Source organism: Plectropomus leopardus, chromosome 23 (genome assembly GCF_026936395.1).
Source record: "Plectropomus leopardus strain MGB_pleo_1.0 chromosome 23, ASM2693639v1, whole genome shotgun sequence".
Lineage (NCBI taxonomy): Eukaryota > Metazoa > Chordata > Actinopteri > Perciformes > Serranidae > Plectropomus > Plectropomus leopardus.
This window is the reverse complement of record NC_142198.1, coordinates 10,672,741-10,684,755: the sequence shown is the minus strand read 5'-3', so window position 1 is coordinate 10,684,755 and position 12,015 is coordinate 10,672,741. Positions and strand designations below refer to the sequence as shown.

The 12,015-nt window shown below is 45.3% G+C and overlaps 1 protein-coding gene across 9 annotated transcripts in view; it reads right to left on the bottom strand.

Annotated features, from left to right (window-relative positions):
* The window catches only part of ppargc1a (peroxisome proliferator-activated receptor gamma, coactivator 1 alpha), a 290,593-nt gene that overhangs the window by 5,277 nt on the left and 273,301 nt on the right, over positions 1-12,015 (bottom strand). For all 9 annotated transcript variants that reach the window (XM_088073242.1, XM_088073244.1, XM_088073243.1 and 6 more), the window contains 5 exons: positions 6,288-7,509; positions 4,467-4,559; positions 3,147-3,267; positions 1,254-1,375; positions 778-929 (listed from right to left, as the gene is read on the bottom strand). In XM_088073242.1, the coding sequence (XP_087929368.1) occupies positions 778-929; positions 1,254-1,375; positions 3,147-3,267; positions 4,467-4,559; positions 6,288-7,509 (1,710 nt within the window). The remainder of the gene's footprint in view (positions 1-777; positions 930-1,253; positions 1,376-3,146; positions 3,268-4,466; positions 4,560-6,287; positions 7,510-12,015) is intronic.

Here is a 12,015-nt window from a genome sequence, read left to right as displayed (position 1 = left end):
AAACGCAAATCTGTGCACATGCTTTTATCTCTCCTTCTAATGTCTAACGTTTCGTATGAATAAAGTAGAAAAAGGAATTCCATGTTCACATGAGTAATAGATACTACAGCAGTGATGTAAGGTAGTTACAATGGGCCCCAGTCAACATGCAGATTACACAGCAACCATCATTTCATGTTTGTATGACAAAAAAAACATAGAAGATAAGAAATGATTTGTTTATTCTATTGTTTGTTTTTATAGTGTTGGTAGAATAAGCATCATATTTTGTGATTGAATTCTACTATAGTATTTTACAGCAAACAAAAATAAAACAATGACAGAGATGGGTTTGCCTTTTAGAGGGCATGTATAGTAAATGGCTTCATTTAAGGGAATTTTCTTTGAATACATTTTTTGTGTTTTCTCTTTAAAGTCTCAATTTCCATGGAAGTGATGGAGGGCCCTCCAATAAATGTTGGAGGGCCCTCCATCACCTCATGGGCCCCCGTGTATTTCTGCCCTTTTACTACATTTAGAAGCAGGGAGGAAATGCAACTGTATTCTTGGTTTGTTCACAAACTGACCTCTGAACTCTGTTCACCACTTTTTAGCCCCGAATGCCTGGTGGACACGTTCAAGGCTATTACAGAGATAGAACTCTTTTGATCTGGAAGCATCACTTTTATTTCTGTCTTACCCCCTCCCCCTCGCTTTTAACTGAAAGTCCTCCCAGCTACGCAAATACACTGCATGGCTGCAGGGGGCTGATGGAGACAACAACAAAGCAGCACTTACCCAAGTCTGTGTAATGTGATTTGCAGAACTGCTTTTGTCCGCCAAAGCACAGCTCGAACTGAGGCTCGTTTGACCTGCGTAAGGTGTGTCCGTTCTCAAGGGCGGCAAAGGCGTCACAAGTGTAGCGGTACGTGATGAAGCCAAAATTGTCCCTGGTCAAGAATAGAAAATGATACGTCAGAGTGGTGCTGTGGGGCGACAATAACTGAACAAAGGGAGGGGGGCTTGTCTTAGATGACGATCACGCTATTTATATGCAAAAGAGAATCAATAAAAGTGTATCTTTGGGGCTCCAAAGATGGATCAGGAGATGCTGTGAGACTGCAAAAGCTCCGTCTTTGTCTTGCTTTTGCCCAGCAGTTACAGCAGATTTTTGTGTATTACAGGACATTGAGAGGTTAGAAATGGTCAAATAAATTCTGCTACCCTCCATATATATGCACACACACATGCACTCAAAGTCCCTGGGGCCTTACCCATCGTCCCTCAGGTTCACTGCACATTCTTCAATTTCGCCAAAGACTTCAAAGCGGCGCTTCAACTCTGTCCGGGTGCAGTCGGACCTCAGTCGCCCCACGTACACCACCCGTCTCTCCTCCTGCTCGTTAAGAGGGAAGACAGAGGGGAGGAAGGAGATTAAAAGGGGGAGTCTGTTTTTCCGTTTACCCTCTCTTTCTTCACCGAGCCCCTAATGAATTGGTCTTGATCACTCCTGTGGATACTGCGGCTGACTTTCAGCCCCCCTGTTTTTTGTCCCTCTCCACTGTCTGTCTGCTGTGTTCTTCTGTGATTGCTTCAGCCTGCTTCCTGTTATCTGATAGAGTTTGGAAGTCTGCCTCGGCACCACAATTCCTCTTTCTCTCTGCAACTCATCAACCAGAGGCAGGGTGATTTTTATCAAATGATGCCATGTCTTAAGTTTGGGGGCTGCTTCTTCTTTTGTGAAGGCTAAAAATAAAGCTGCGGGGGTGACTCAGACATAAATCAGAAAAAAAGCCTGCCAGCTTCGCAATGCACAGCAAACTAGGCACGGTCAGTTAATATTGCACGGGTATTTGTATCCAAGAGCGAGGGAGCATTAAGAGCAGCAGCGGTAAGCCACGGGGCAAAAAAACATGATTTTCTTCAACCTCAGAGGACGCGGGGGTCATAGCGGAATAATTTAGGAACAAACTGCACCAGGCTGCAATTATGGCTTTTGAGTAGTTTAATTGCATCTGCTAATCATATAATGCAGCACAAGCCTGGGGCTATAGTGTATGACTTGTATTATTTATTTATTCATTCATTTACTTGCCATTACCGGGGCAAGTCCACTGAGGCCCGTTGAGATTTTGAATGCTGTCTTGAGGGTAGCAGTAACATATATGTAAATCAGTTGCCTAGTGCTAAACTCAAAGTTCACCTTTGCCCTGTTAGACTTCCATGGAGTAGCTAGAAAGATACAAATTAACTACAGATGACTGTTTTTTAAAATTTTCTTCCGCTCTCTTTAATGCTTACATACTGTTTGAGACAAAAAAAAAGTATTTGCTGAATTAGGGGTTTAGTTGCTGACAACTGATAAATAGGCGGCCTTCTCTTGATGGCACCCTGAGGGCTGCCTGTGTGTGTGGGTGTATGAGTGAGTGAGTGAGAGAATGAGGCAAAAACAGAGCGAAGGAGAGAGAGACAGACAGACAGACAGACAGAAGCGTTCGCACTGCCTGGCCTCCCAAACCTTGTTTGACAGCTTGAGCTCCGCTGCTCGTAATTGTTTGTCTCTCCATCTCTGCAAATGTATGCATGCCAAGCCACGTTTGCATTACTGCATCATTTAATGTGTGCTTTATCAACGGGTGGTGGTGGCGTTACCCTGCTGGAAACCTGAGTAATTTCACACTGAGACATGGAGAGCGGAGATATGGGAGGAATGTGATATTCACTGCATCAAGGCTGAATTTTGATACAGAAAAAGGAAAAAGAGCTCAAGAGAATCAGTGGCCGTTTCCTTTTTTTTGTCCTTTCCTCTGTCTTGCTCTCCTAGTTTCTGTTTTCCACTATTTTAACATTTTGCCCCTGTGGTGTGATTAATAAGAGTCGACAGTGTTTCCAGACGACCGAGATGTTAAAAATACACAACCCGGAGATAAAAAGGAAGGGCCTGTCGCCTGAATCATTCAGGAACTCACTTTGTATGTGTTCTTTCAGTGGGGAGACACTGTGGCACATGGCACTGGGCTGCAGGGCTGTCTTATCCAAAGCAATGTGTCTGTGGGAGGTTTCTGCATGTGCCACAGCAGTGATTGCATGCGGTCTTTTATCAGCAGAAAAGTCGAACACAAGGAAAAAAAAAAAGATGACGGAGGAAATTAGATGGTGTCACTCACTATTGCTTTTTGCCTTTGCCTCTCTCTCTGCTCGGCCCTTTCGAACTCCCGCTTCTCGTAATCCCGCTGGCACTCCTCCCTCTTCAGCCTCTCATGCTGGTACTCCTCGTAGCTGTCATACCTGCGGAGGAAAGCATATGTGAGACATCACTGTCCTAGCTCGTCCTCTACTGTAAATCCACCCTCCCTGTTGATGACTGCTAAGAACAATCACCAGTATTCACTGAGGAGCAGTCCCCTACTTTCTGATGGCTGAGAAGGAGGCTTGCAAAGGAGAGGGAAATGGACATGTTAATAAGATGTCTCTACGCCATCGCTATGATTACGGAGCCCGCGGGATAGGCCCGCGGGAGTGCCGGCGAGCAGCGCGGTTGGGGAGCCAGGCAGCTGCAACTGTCAGCACAACTTCACATGTCATTACTTTCTGCTTAGTTAGGGCTTCATCAAGAAGGAAAGTGCAACTTTCTCCCCCACCCCAGACTAGCGCGAGACGTGTCCGTTAAGTTTTCGACTGATGAGCGACTCTCGGGCTTGTCGGGTGTCATTAGGCCCGTGGGTGCCAAATCAGCTTGGAGCGCTGAGATGGTGTCAGTCTCCCTCTCTCTCTCTCTCTCTCTCTCTCTCGGTCTCTCTCTTCCTGCACTCTGACAGTCCTTCTCTGCATATGAAACGGTCCCCTCTGCAGTGGCTCATGGAAAACTACAGAGGAACTGAGTTGAATGAGCATCATTATCGCTGCAAGCGTCAAATTCACAACTGATGTATGAATGTGCATCAGTATGATTTGGGATTCTTTTGTCACTAGTCCAATAAAACATGATCAATTAAACATATTTGCCCTGAATGTTTGTCACGGGGGCCCCGTTCGGATGGGACTGAAAAAGCTTCGTTCTTGATGTGAAAAGAGAATCACTGACAAATCAAACTATTTCTGAGCGGTGACAGGAAAAAGTTACTTTCACTGTATTTCACTACAGTCATTGTTATTCAGCCAATTTTGCCAGGCAGTTGCTGAGCATAAACACTTGTCTAAACCTGAAAAAAGCTACTAAACAAAGGTTAATGACATATGTAAAACTGGAGGTGAATTTTTTTTTAAAATATGATTATTATTATTTGTGGCTTTTTGCCTTTAATTGACAGAACAGTTATAGCATTGAAGGGGAAGAGAGAGGGGATGACATGCAGCAATGGGCTGAGGTTGGAATCAAACCTGCAACCACTGAGGCAAGGAAACACAGCCTTTGTACATGGGGTGCCCACTCTACCAGGTGAGCTACTGGACACCCCGAGGTTAAAGAATTGATTTAAAATAATCACCTTGGCCTGCGGCTAAGAGGAGATCGAGACTGAGTGTGGGGGCTCTTGTGAGTCCTGGAACGAAAGGTGCTTGAATCTGTGTTGTGACGAGACCTGCGAGGAAACAGAAAATGTTAAATATGAGTATATTTTATTTTTAGCAGCACGCAGGAATGCTGTTCATCTCATACGTTAGGAAAAACATTAATCATACGACATAGCGAGGACTCTTGCAAACTTGTGACACCTTGGTTAATTTGTTCTTGGCTTTGGGAACCAAATTAACCTCTTTGATATTCACAAGACTCATTTAGATGTTTGAAACTGGGTTAATTCCAGATAAACGCATCCTCCTAATCTCGCCCATGGCCACAGAAAGTGATTTTCTGCAGAACCTTTACACACACCTGAGCTAGCATATACATGCTGCTATCTATGTTGCATGAGGAAATGGTCAATACTGTAGGCCCAAGAGAGCAGACTAGAGAGCTTGTACTGCTGCACTCCTTAAGCTTCTGATGCTTAATTATTGAAGTGCTGCTGAAGAAGGAAGAGCTGAATGATGGAGAGAGAGAAGTTTAGGAAGCTCAGTGAAGCAAAGGAGTGCCAGTTTGGAGAGGTTCGAGGATCTGACGCTGCGAAACTTGAAACAGAGAGGAGGGATTTTGAGTTGTTTTGCCGAAATTCTATTTATCTTTTCCTTGCATGAAAATATAACAAGCGTCTTGTTCTGTCGCTTTCAAGGATCCCTATGCAGTATTTTCAGAAAGCTTGTCAGTGTCAGATTCTGATCGGATGCCTTGAGACTATAACTGTATAATTTGTGAGCGAGTTGCACAAGAACAAGGGCACAAGCAGAGTAAAGTGATTCTATTGGCTCTCTGGAGTAAACTGACCTTTAAGTAATCAGGCAAATAAACTGAGTCACAGCAGTGGAGTCCTACACTGTGAGACACTCAATGAAGTACTACTGACAAACTTAATTTACTTGCATCCTTCTCGGTAACTACGGTCTGCCTCTGTTCTTCAACGAAAAAACAGACACAGAAACCCCCTCAGCTCTGATCAAAGGGAAGCATGGGAAATGTAGTTCTCACACAGAGCTGTGATGATAGGAGTCTCTTTTGAGAGGGGTTTTGAGACTACATTTCCACAGCCTGGATTTGGCTTTCATCTCTGGGGATGTAAAAGAGGAGGGTTTGCTACTCAGTAAAAACAACAGCTGCCGCTTAAAACAATAGCCCCGGCATCAAACACAAAAACAGGAGCATGCAAGGGAGCGAGAGTGAGGAGGGGGGGTGGGGGCGAGTGTTAGGAAGACACTCAAATAAAACTCCCTGCCTAGAGATTAAAAATCACACTTTTCAAAAGTCCAGTGCCTCTGGCACGTTTCATGTTCAGGGTTTTTTCGCTGTGTGTCGTTTTAAAGGGGATCGCACCATTCAACAATTGTTTTCCTCCATTGCCACTTCAGAGACATTGAAGTGCTACCTGGTTTAAAAGGCAGAAATTGGTTAGCGTAACAACTGCAGACAATTTGGTTAGAATCCATTCCACCTCTCTCTCACCTGTTAAATCTCTTTGTGCAACACTTGCCAAATCTATCCTGCATTTAGTCCAAGCGAGGCGAAGACTAGCAGGAGGTCAAGAACCCATGCTGAGAGTCCCCAGGGTCTATCCTGTCTGACAGCAGCTGTGACGACTGATCAGGCCTGTTTTACACTCCTAAGCTAGATCCCCTGCCAGCTCCGAGCCCTGTATAAACTACACGGGTGAGGAGCAGCCAAGGCTGGTAGGTGTGTGTGTGCGCGTGTGTGCTTGTGTGTGAGACAGATGACTTACCAGGAAGAGGGGTGTCTGTCAGGTGAGCTGGAGAGGGAGCGCCTCCGGTAGTGTGAGGAGGAGCTGCGGGAGCCAGAGTGGGAGCGAGAACGGGAGCGGGAGCGGGATCCACTGCTGGTCCAGCAGAAAGGCCTGCTGGGCGAGAGGAGGAGGGAGGAAGGCGGGGAGACGGAGCCTCGTGACGGGGAGCAGCTGGATGGTGGTGAACAGGAGGGAGAGCAAGGGGGGCAGTCAAAGAGAAGGTCCAGAGGGGTGCCCTCCCACGGGTAGAGGAAGCGACTCTCACGGCCCTCACCCAGCTCAAGCTCATCCTGGAAGGGCAGGAAGCCCGGGTGCAGGTAGCTGGAGCCAGCCAGCCTCTGGGAGTAGTAGCCATCCTCTCCCTCCTCAGGGGACTTAGGGGCTGCAGCCTTACTTGGTTTGCTGCCTGGTTCTCTCTCCTGGCCACCCTGGCTATAAAGGGCTTGTAAGGGGTTGCCAAAGTGCTTGTTGAGTTCTGCTCTGATTTCCTGGTCACACAGGAGCTTCCGGCTGATGGCAGAAGAGTGTTGTTGGTCCCAGTCAGTGTTGGCCTCTTGTGAGGGGATCTGGGTGGTTTGTGTAAGGGTCTGCTTCCCTAACTCCCGGACCCGGGCTGCTTCTCCATTCACAGAGGCAACATTTTGCTGCTTAGACAAAGATGAAGCTGATGATGGAGAACAAGAAGATGAAGATGAAGAGGATGGAGGCATGGCTAAGTCCTTACATTCGACATGCCTGTCCTCCGCTTTGCCTGCGGTAGGCACCGGAGCAGCAGTGGCACCTGAGGTGACCGTCATGTCCACTGCTGTAGTCATGGTAACAGTGGCTGTGCTGCCGTCCTTCTTAGCTGACGCTTGGCAATAGTCATGGTCACTGTAGCCACGGGACGCCGCCCGCTTATTGTTGCTGCGATGCTCCTCAAGGCCACCCCCGACAGTATGTTGGGCGGCGGAGTAAGGTAGAGCGGTGGACGCTTTGCTCAGCTGGGCATAAAGCTCAGTCTGTTCGGGACCCTTCCTTGTGGGGCCCCCGCCTGAGGCACCTGGGGCCGGGGCCAGAGCGCCGGGGCCCAATTCGCTCAGCCTGGCTCTTTTGCATGCCAAGGCTGATGAGGAACATGAAGACAACTTGGTTTTGAGCGATGCTTTGAAAGGATTCTCTTGACTGGCTTTGTGTGGGGGCGTGGTAGGTGGTGTCAGACCTGCAGGGAGGGAGGAAAAGACAGCAGTTGGTGGAGAAGTGAGGGGCAATGAAATGGAAATCATAACCTCTCCCCCTTCCTCCCTCCTCCCCTCTCTCATCTATAAACTCCCAGGTCAGTTTATGGACAGTGGACACAGATACATGCCTGATTAAAATATTCACTTTCACTTGGCCTAATCCTGATCTCTATTTTATTGCAATCTTGACAGATTAATGTAATGCTTGGTGTAACTTAATACGGTGGTGCTGTAATACGGATGACTTGCCATCCCCTTCCTCTCTGACCTTGGAAAGATCCTTTTCATAAAAAAAAAAAAAAACACTGCAGAGGACAAATGTAATGCACCCAATGGAAAAAAAATTAAAGTACATGTATCATATCTCTGCCTGCCTCACATAAATGTCCACACTGGACTGCGGCCAATTCATCTGAATAAAACCAAAGACATTTTTTATTGGTCTGATAGAACAATTACTGACATGACAGCGTGCATGTTTCAAGATTATTCAGCAGTCTCCCTTTTCTGTGAAACAGTGGCTACGTTTACACGCACACCAATATTCCCCAATTATTCCGATTATGACAATATTCTGAATTTGATGCGAGTCATGTAAACAGCATATTCCGCTTAAATATTCCAAATAAGGCAGTTTTTTGAATTTTGGCTCTCTGATTAAGACGTGGGATATTCTGGTATTGTTCGGCTTTTAGGAGCATTATTTCGGCATCTATACAGCCAATTAGGAATGAGTCCTGCAGTTTGCGAAACACGGCCTCTTGTCTGTTAATGGGCATCTCTGTGCGTCGTCATGGATACATTGTACACAAACCAACTCACCAACAGTTTGCAAAGCTGTGGGGTAAAGATGCATGCAAAAGAAAATCCCCCATTCCCGGTTGGAATAATAACCTGAATATGCATGGCTGCATGTTCACAGGATTGTTAGCGGAATATTCATTTTCTTTAGACATGTAAACAGCTTAGTAGGAATATTGTCTTTTTAGGAATACAGTCAAATATCGGACAATTCTGTGCATGTAAACGTACTCAGTGTCTCTACTCTCACATGTTAGCATGCCAGGTGATGTTGCCATGCTATGTTACGGAAGCACAGGAAGTACTGGCGAATGGGTTGTCATTCTTCTCAGATGGCATGTCCCCACTGCTTGTCCCCCCTCCCATCTTTCCCCAGCCTCCTACAGATTTACAACCAGACAGATGGCAGTTATATGGGAAGTCCTGAGATGAGCCCACTTTATAGCATTGTTAATGCACTCACACAAACAGCCGCCACCATTACTCTCTCTCCTCCCTCCTCTCCTTTAGTCTTGCATTCTTTCCTTTTTCCTGTCTGCCATCTTCCCTGGATCAATCTCTATTTCTCCCTTTCCGTCTCTCAGCATCCTATCCTGTTTCTGTCTTGCGCTGAACAAATGTGCCCACACACACACAAACACGCACGCACATACACACACACACACTCATCACTAACAGTCTCTCACTGGAGTCAAGCACTTTGAAACACCTACGCTCTCCCCTCTTCTTTGCCTTTCTTATAATGCACATCATTCTTCCCTTGCTGGTGAATTGCACCAAATGACAGCTATTAGTATCAAATCCAGTGTTAGAGTATGCACGGCGGAGACAGCTTGGCAAAGAGGGGCGCAGGAGCCTGATACATAAATATGCAAGTTTCTGAAACCACTTGCTGTGTTTGGAATGCCTGATCCAACGGCTTATCATCCTACTTATTATCTGGATGTCTGTAAGTAGGACTGCAAGCCCCCCTCTTCCCACTGCTTGTCTCCCCTCTTCTCTCAGCTCTGATAATGATATAGACATATATGCATGATGCCAATGAAATGAGCTATGAAAAGGAGATGGGAGAGAGTGAGGGCGGGGTGCTACAGAATGCCTGAGGAACTTCTGTTTCACCAATGAAGCGCCATCTGTCCAAAACAATGTGTGCGTGGGGTCATAAACTAGGAACCATTAGCGATGGGGGTGAAATAAATCAGAATTAGATAAATATGTGCCTCTCAGTCAAACTTGCTAGTGATGGATGAGCCGCAGACACAAACACCAATCATGGAGCCACCGGAGAGAAAACGATGAAGCAAGTGAACAAGACAGAAAGCAAGAGGAGGGGCTTAGCTTTCTTTTTTTTTTTTGTCCGGCTGTAAATTGCGAGGAGACTTCTGAGCAAATAACAACTTGGTGCTTAAAGAGTTGATCCTGCGGTAAGCCATGCAAACAGCAACACACAGACCACCCCAGTGTCATGAGATACAGTAATTAAAGACAACACGGCAGCTCGGGGTAAATCTATTAGCTTGGCAGAGATTAGGCCACAACAGTCAGATCCCAGGGGGCTTTGCTGCCTGTTGTTTGACTGTTTTAGCTATTTTCTATTTTATTTTATTTTATTTTATTATCTTATTGGTTTTAACTTGTGTTGGTGTTTTACTTTTACTGGTTTATTAGTTTTATTCTTTATTCTTTTTTTAGTTCTTTAATTCATTTTAATTCCTACTTATTATCCTCTTCTAATGGTCTAATTTTATTATTAATTTTATTTCATTTGAACCTTTTTTTAAAATCAGTTCTGACAGACATGTCTTTGTATCTCTTAATGGTGTATTCTTCATCTTAATTATTATTTTATGAATTTTTATTTTTTTATTTCAATGGATTTGATTCACGTGTATGCTCAGTTGGTGGCTTTGCTTTGAGTGCCTGACATTTGTACCTCACCCTTTGTGCAGCACATTGTCCTTTCGCCTGGAATGGAATGCATTATATGAATTAGGTTTTGCTTGCTTGCTTGTTGTGGCCTTTACTGTAGTTATCTACGAGGTGTCATGCAAACATGCAGCCAACGGTCCGAAATTGTGTTTGGTATTAAACATTGGGCTAAGACCATGGTGTCCAAGTCCAGCTGATAATTTATCTCTATGAAACAGTCACCACCACTACTACTACAACTCATCATAAAGGCATAAAATAATAAGTTATTGGCAGCAATTCATGGAAACTTCCATCAGTGACCTGCCTTGAAGGTAGAGCCGCCCGCCTGGCTAACTTCCATCTGGTTATCAGCAACACCATCGTAATCTCCATTGTAGTGGAATGTTACTGTAAATCTGCAAAGGACGTGTAACTCTGGACCTCAAAGCTCTCACCTCCGATTACTGGGGATCTATATCCATCTGTCTCATGCAGCATGAGACTCAAAAGCTAATCCCAAAGTACCAAAGAGGGCTCAGTATCCTGGAGCTTTCTGGTCTAATGACTTTTCTTGCTAATATTCAATCCTAAATTCGCTTAGGACGGTAAAGTCAGGTGAAGGGCTTTATTTGACTTGTAAAATGGATGCAGTGGAACAGAACGGACGCCCAGGACTTGGCCACAGGTCAATAAACTCACCCACGTGCAGTAAAACAGGAAGAAATATTAACCGTGCTTGATTGCCTCGGAGCTTAAGCAGCTCTGCTCTTTCCCTTCTTTAGGTCTCAACAGGCGTCACCTTTGACCCAGGAAGCTTATCTACACAAAAGGGTTAAATGGCACTTTGAGCAAGGTCAGAGGGACAGAGGGAGACCTCTGGGGTCTGATGTGCCACAAATTTTCATTCCCTAAAGAGCTAAACAGAGGGTGCAGGGGGCAGACATGGGGTATACCTGCTGGTAAATGAATACTCAAAGGGACCGGCGCAACATCACACAGTGCAGCCATTTTGATTTTATTGCCCGTAGATGATTAATCTGAGAGAGAAAGGGGATAATTACTAGCCCTTTTTACACAGACATTGTGCTGTAGGGCCTCGATGAAGTCCCTTCTTTATGCTTCTTTTACAAATTTTACATAGCGCAAAACAATAGTGGCATCATGCCACTCCAGTGTATGATTTTAGATAGCATGCTGGTATTGCGGAAAAAAAGAGGCTGCCTCTAGTGCGACATAATATACACATCTGCACTTTCTAAACAATAAAACAATAACAACGGCGTAACATGGCAACAACAATCATTACAGTCCCTGTTATAAGGCAGCTGATCTTGTTTTCCCAGTTTCCAGACATTTATAGCCACTGTTTTTTTTTTGTGTGTGACTTAACCACTAATTGCTCCAGTGGAGGGCTGTACTCATAAACACACAGTCATACTCATCCTGCCGGCTGTCCTGTTTGCACTGACACCGTTTCGACACTGTCACTAGCCCCTTTTACACTGTCTGTTAAGGGCAGAAATATTGCACCATTATGTCGCCTTCCCAATTTTTATATAACATAGGATCACAGAATGGGGGACAGACTGGTCTTGCCAAAAAAGTGTCTGTATAAACAAGACAGCTTCAAGGATTGTGGGCGGCACGGGTGTGTCATTTGAAAACATGTTTTGCGTGCGACCCACCACTGGAGATTCAAAAAGCTGCTGACAGCAGTTAGCAGCTAACTTTGAGAAGAACAGCACTGTAAATGTCCGCAAATCGGGACAACAATG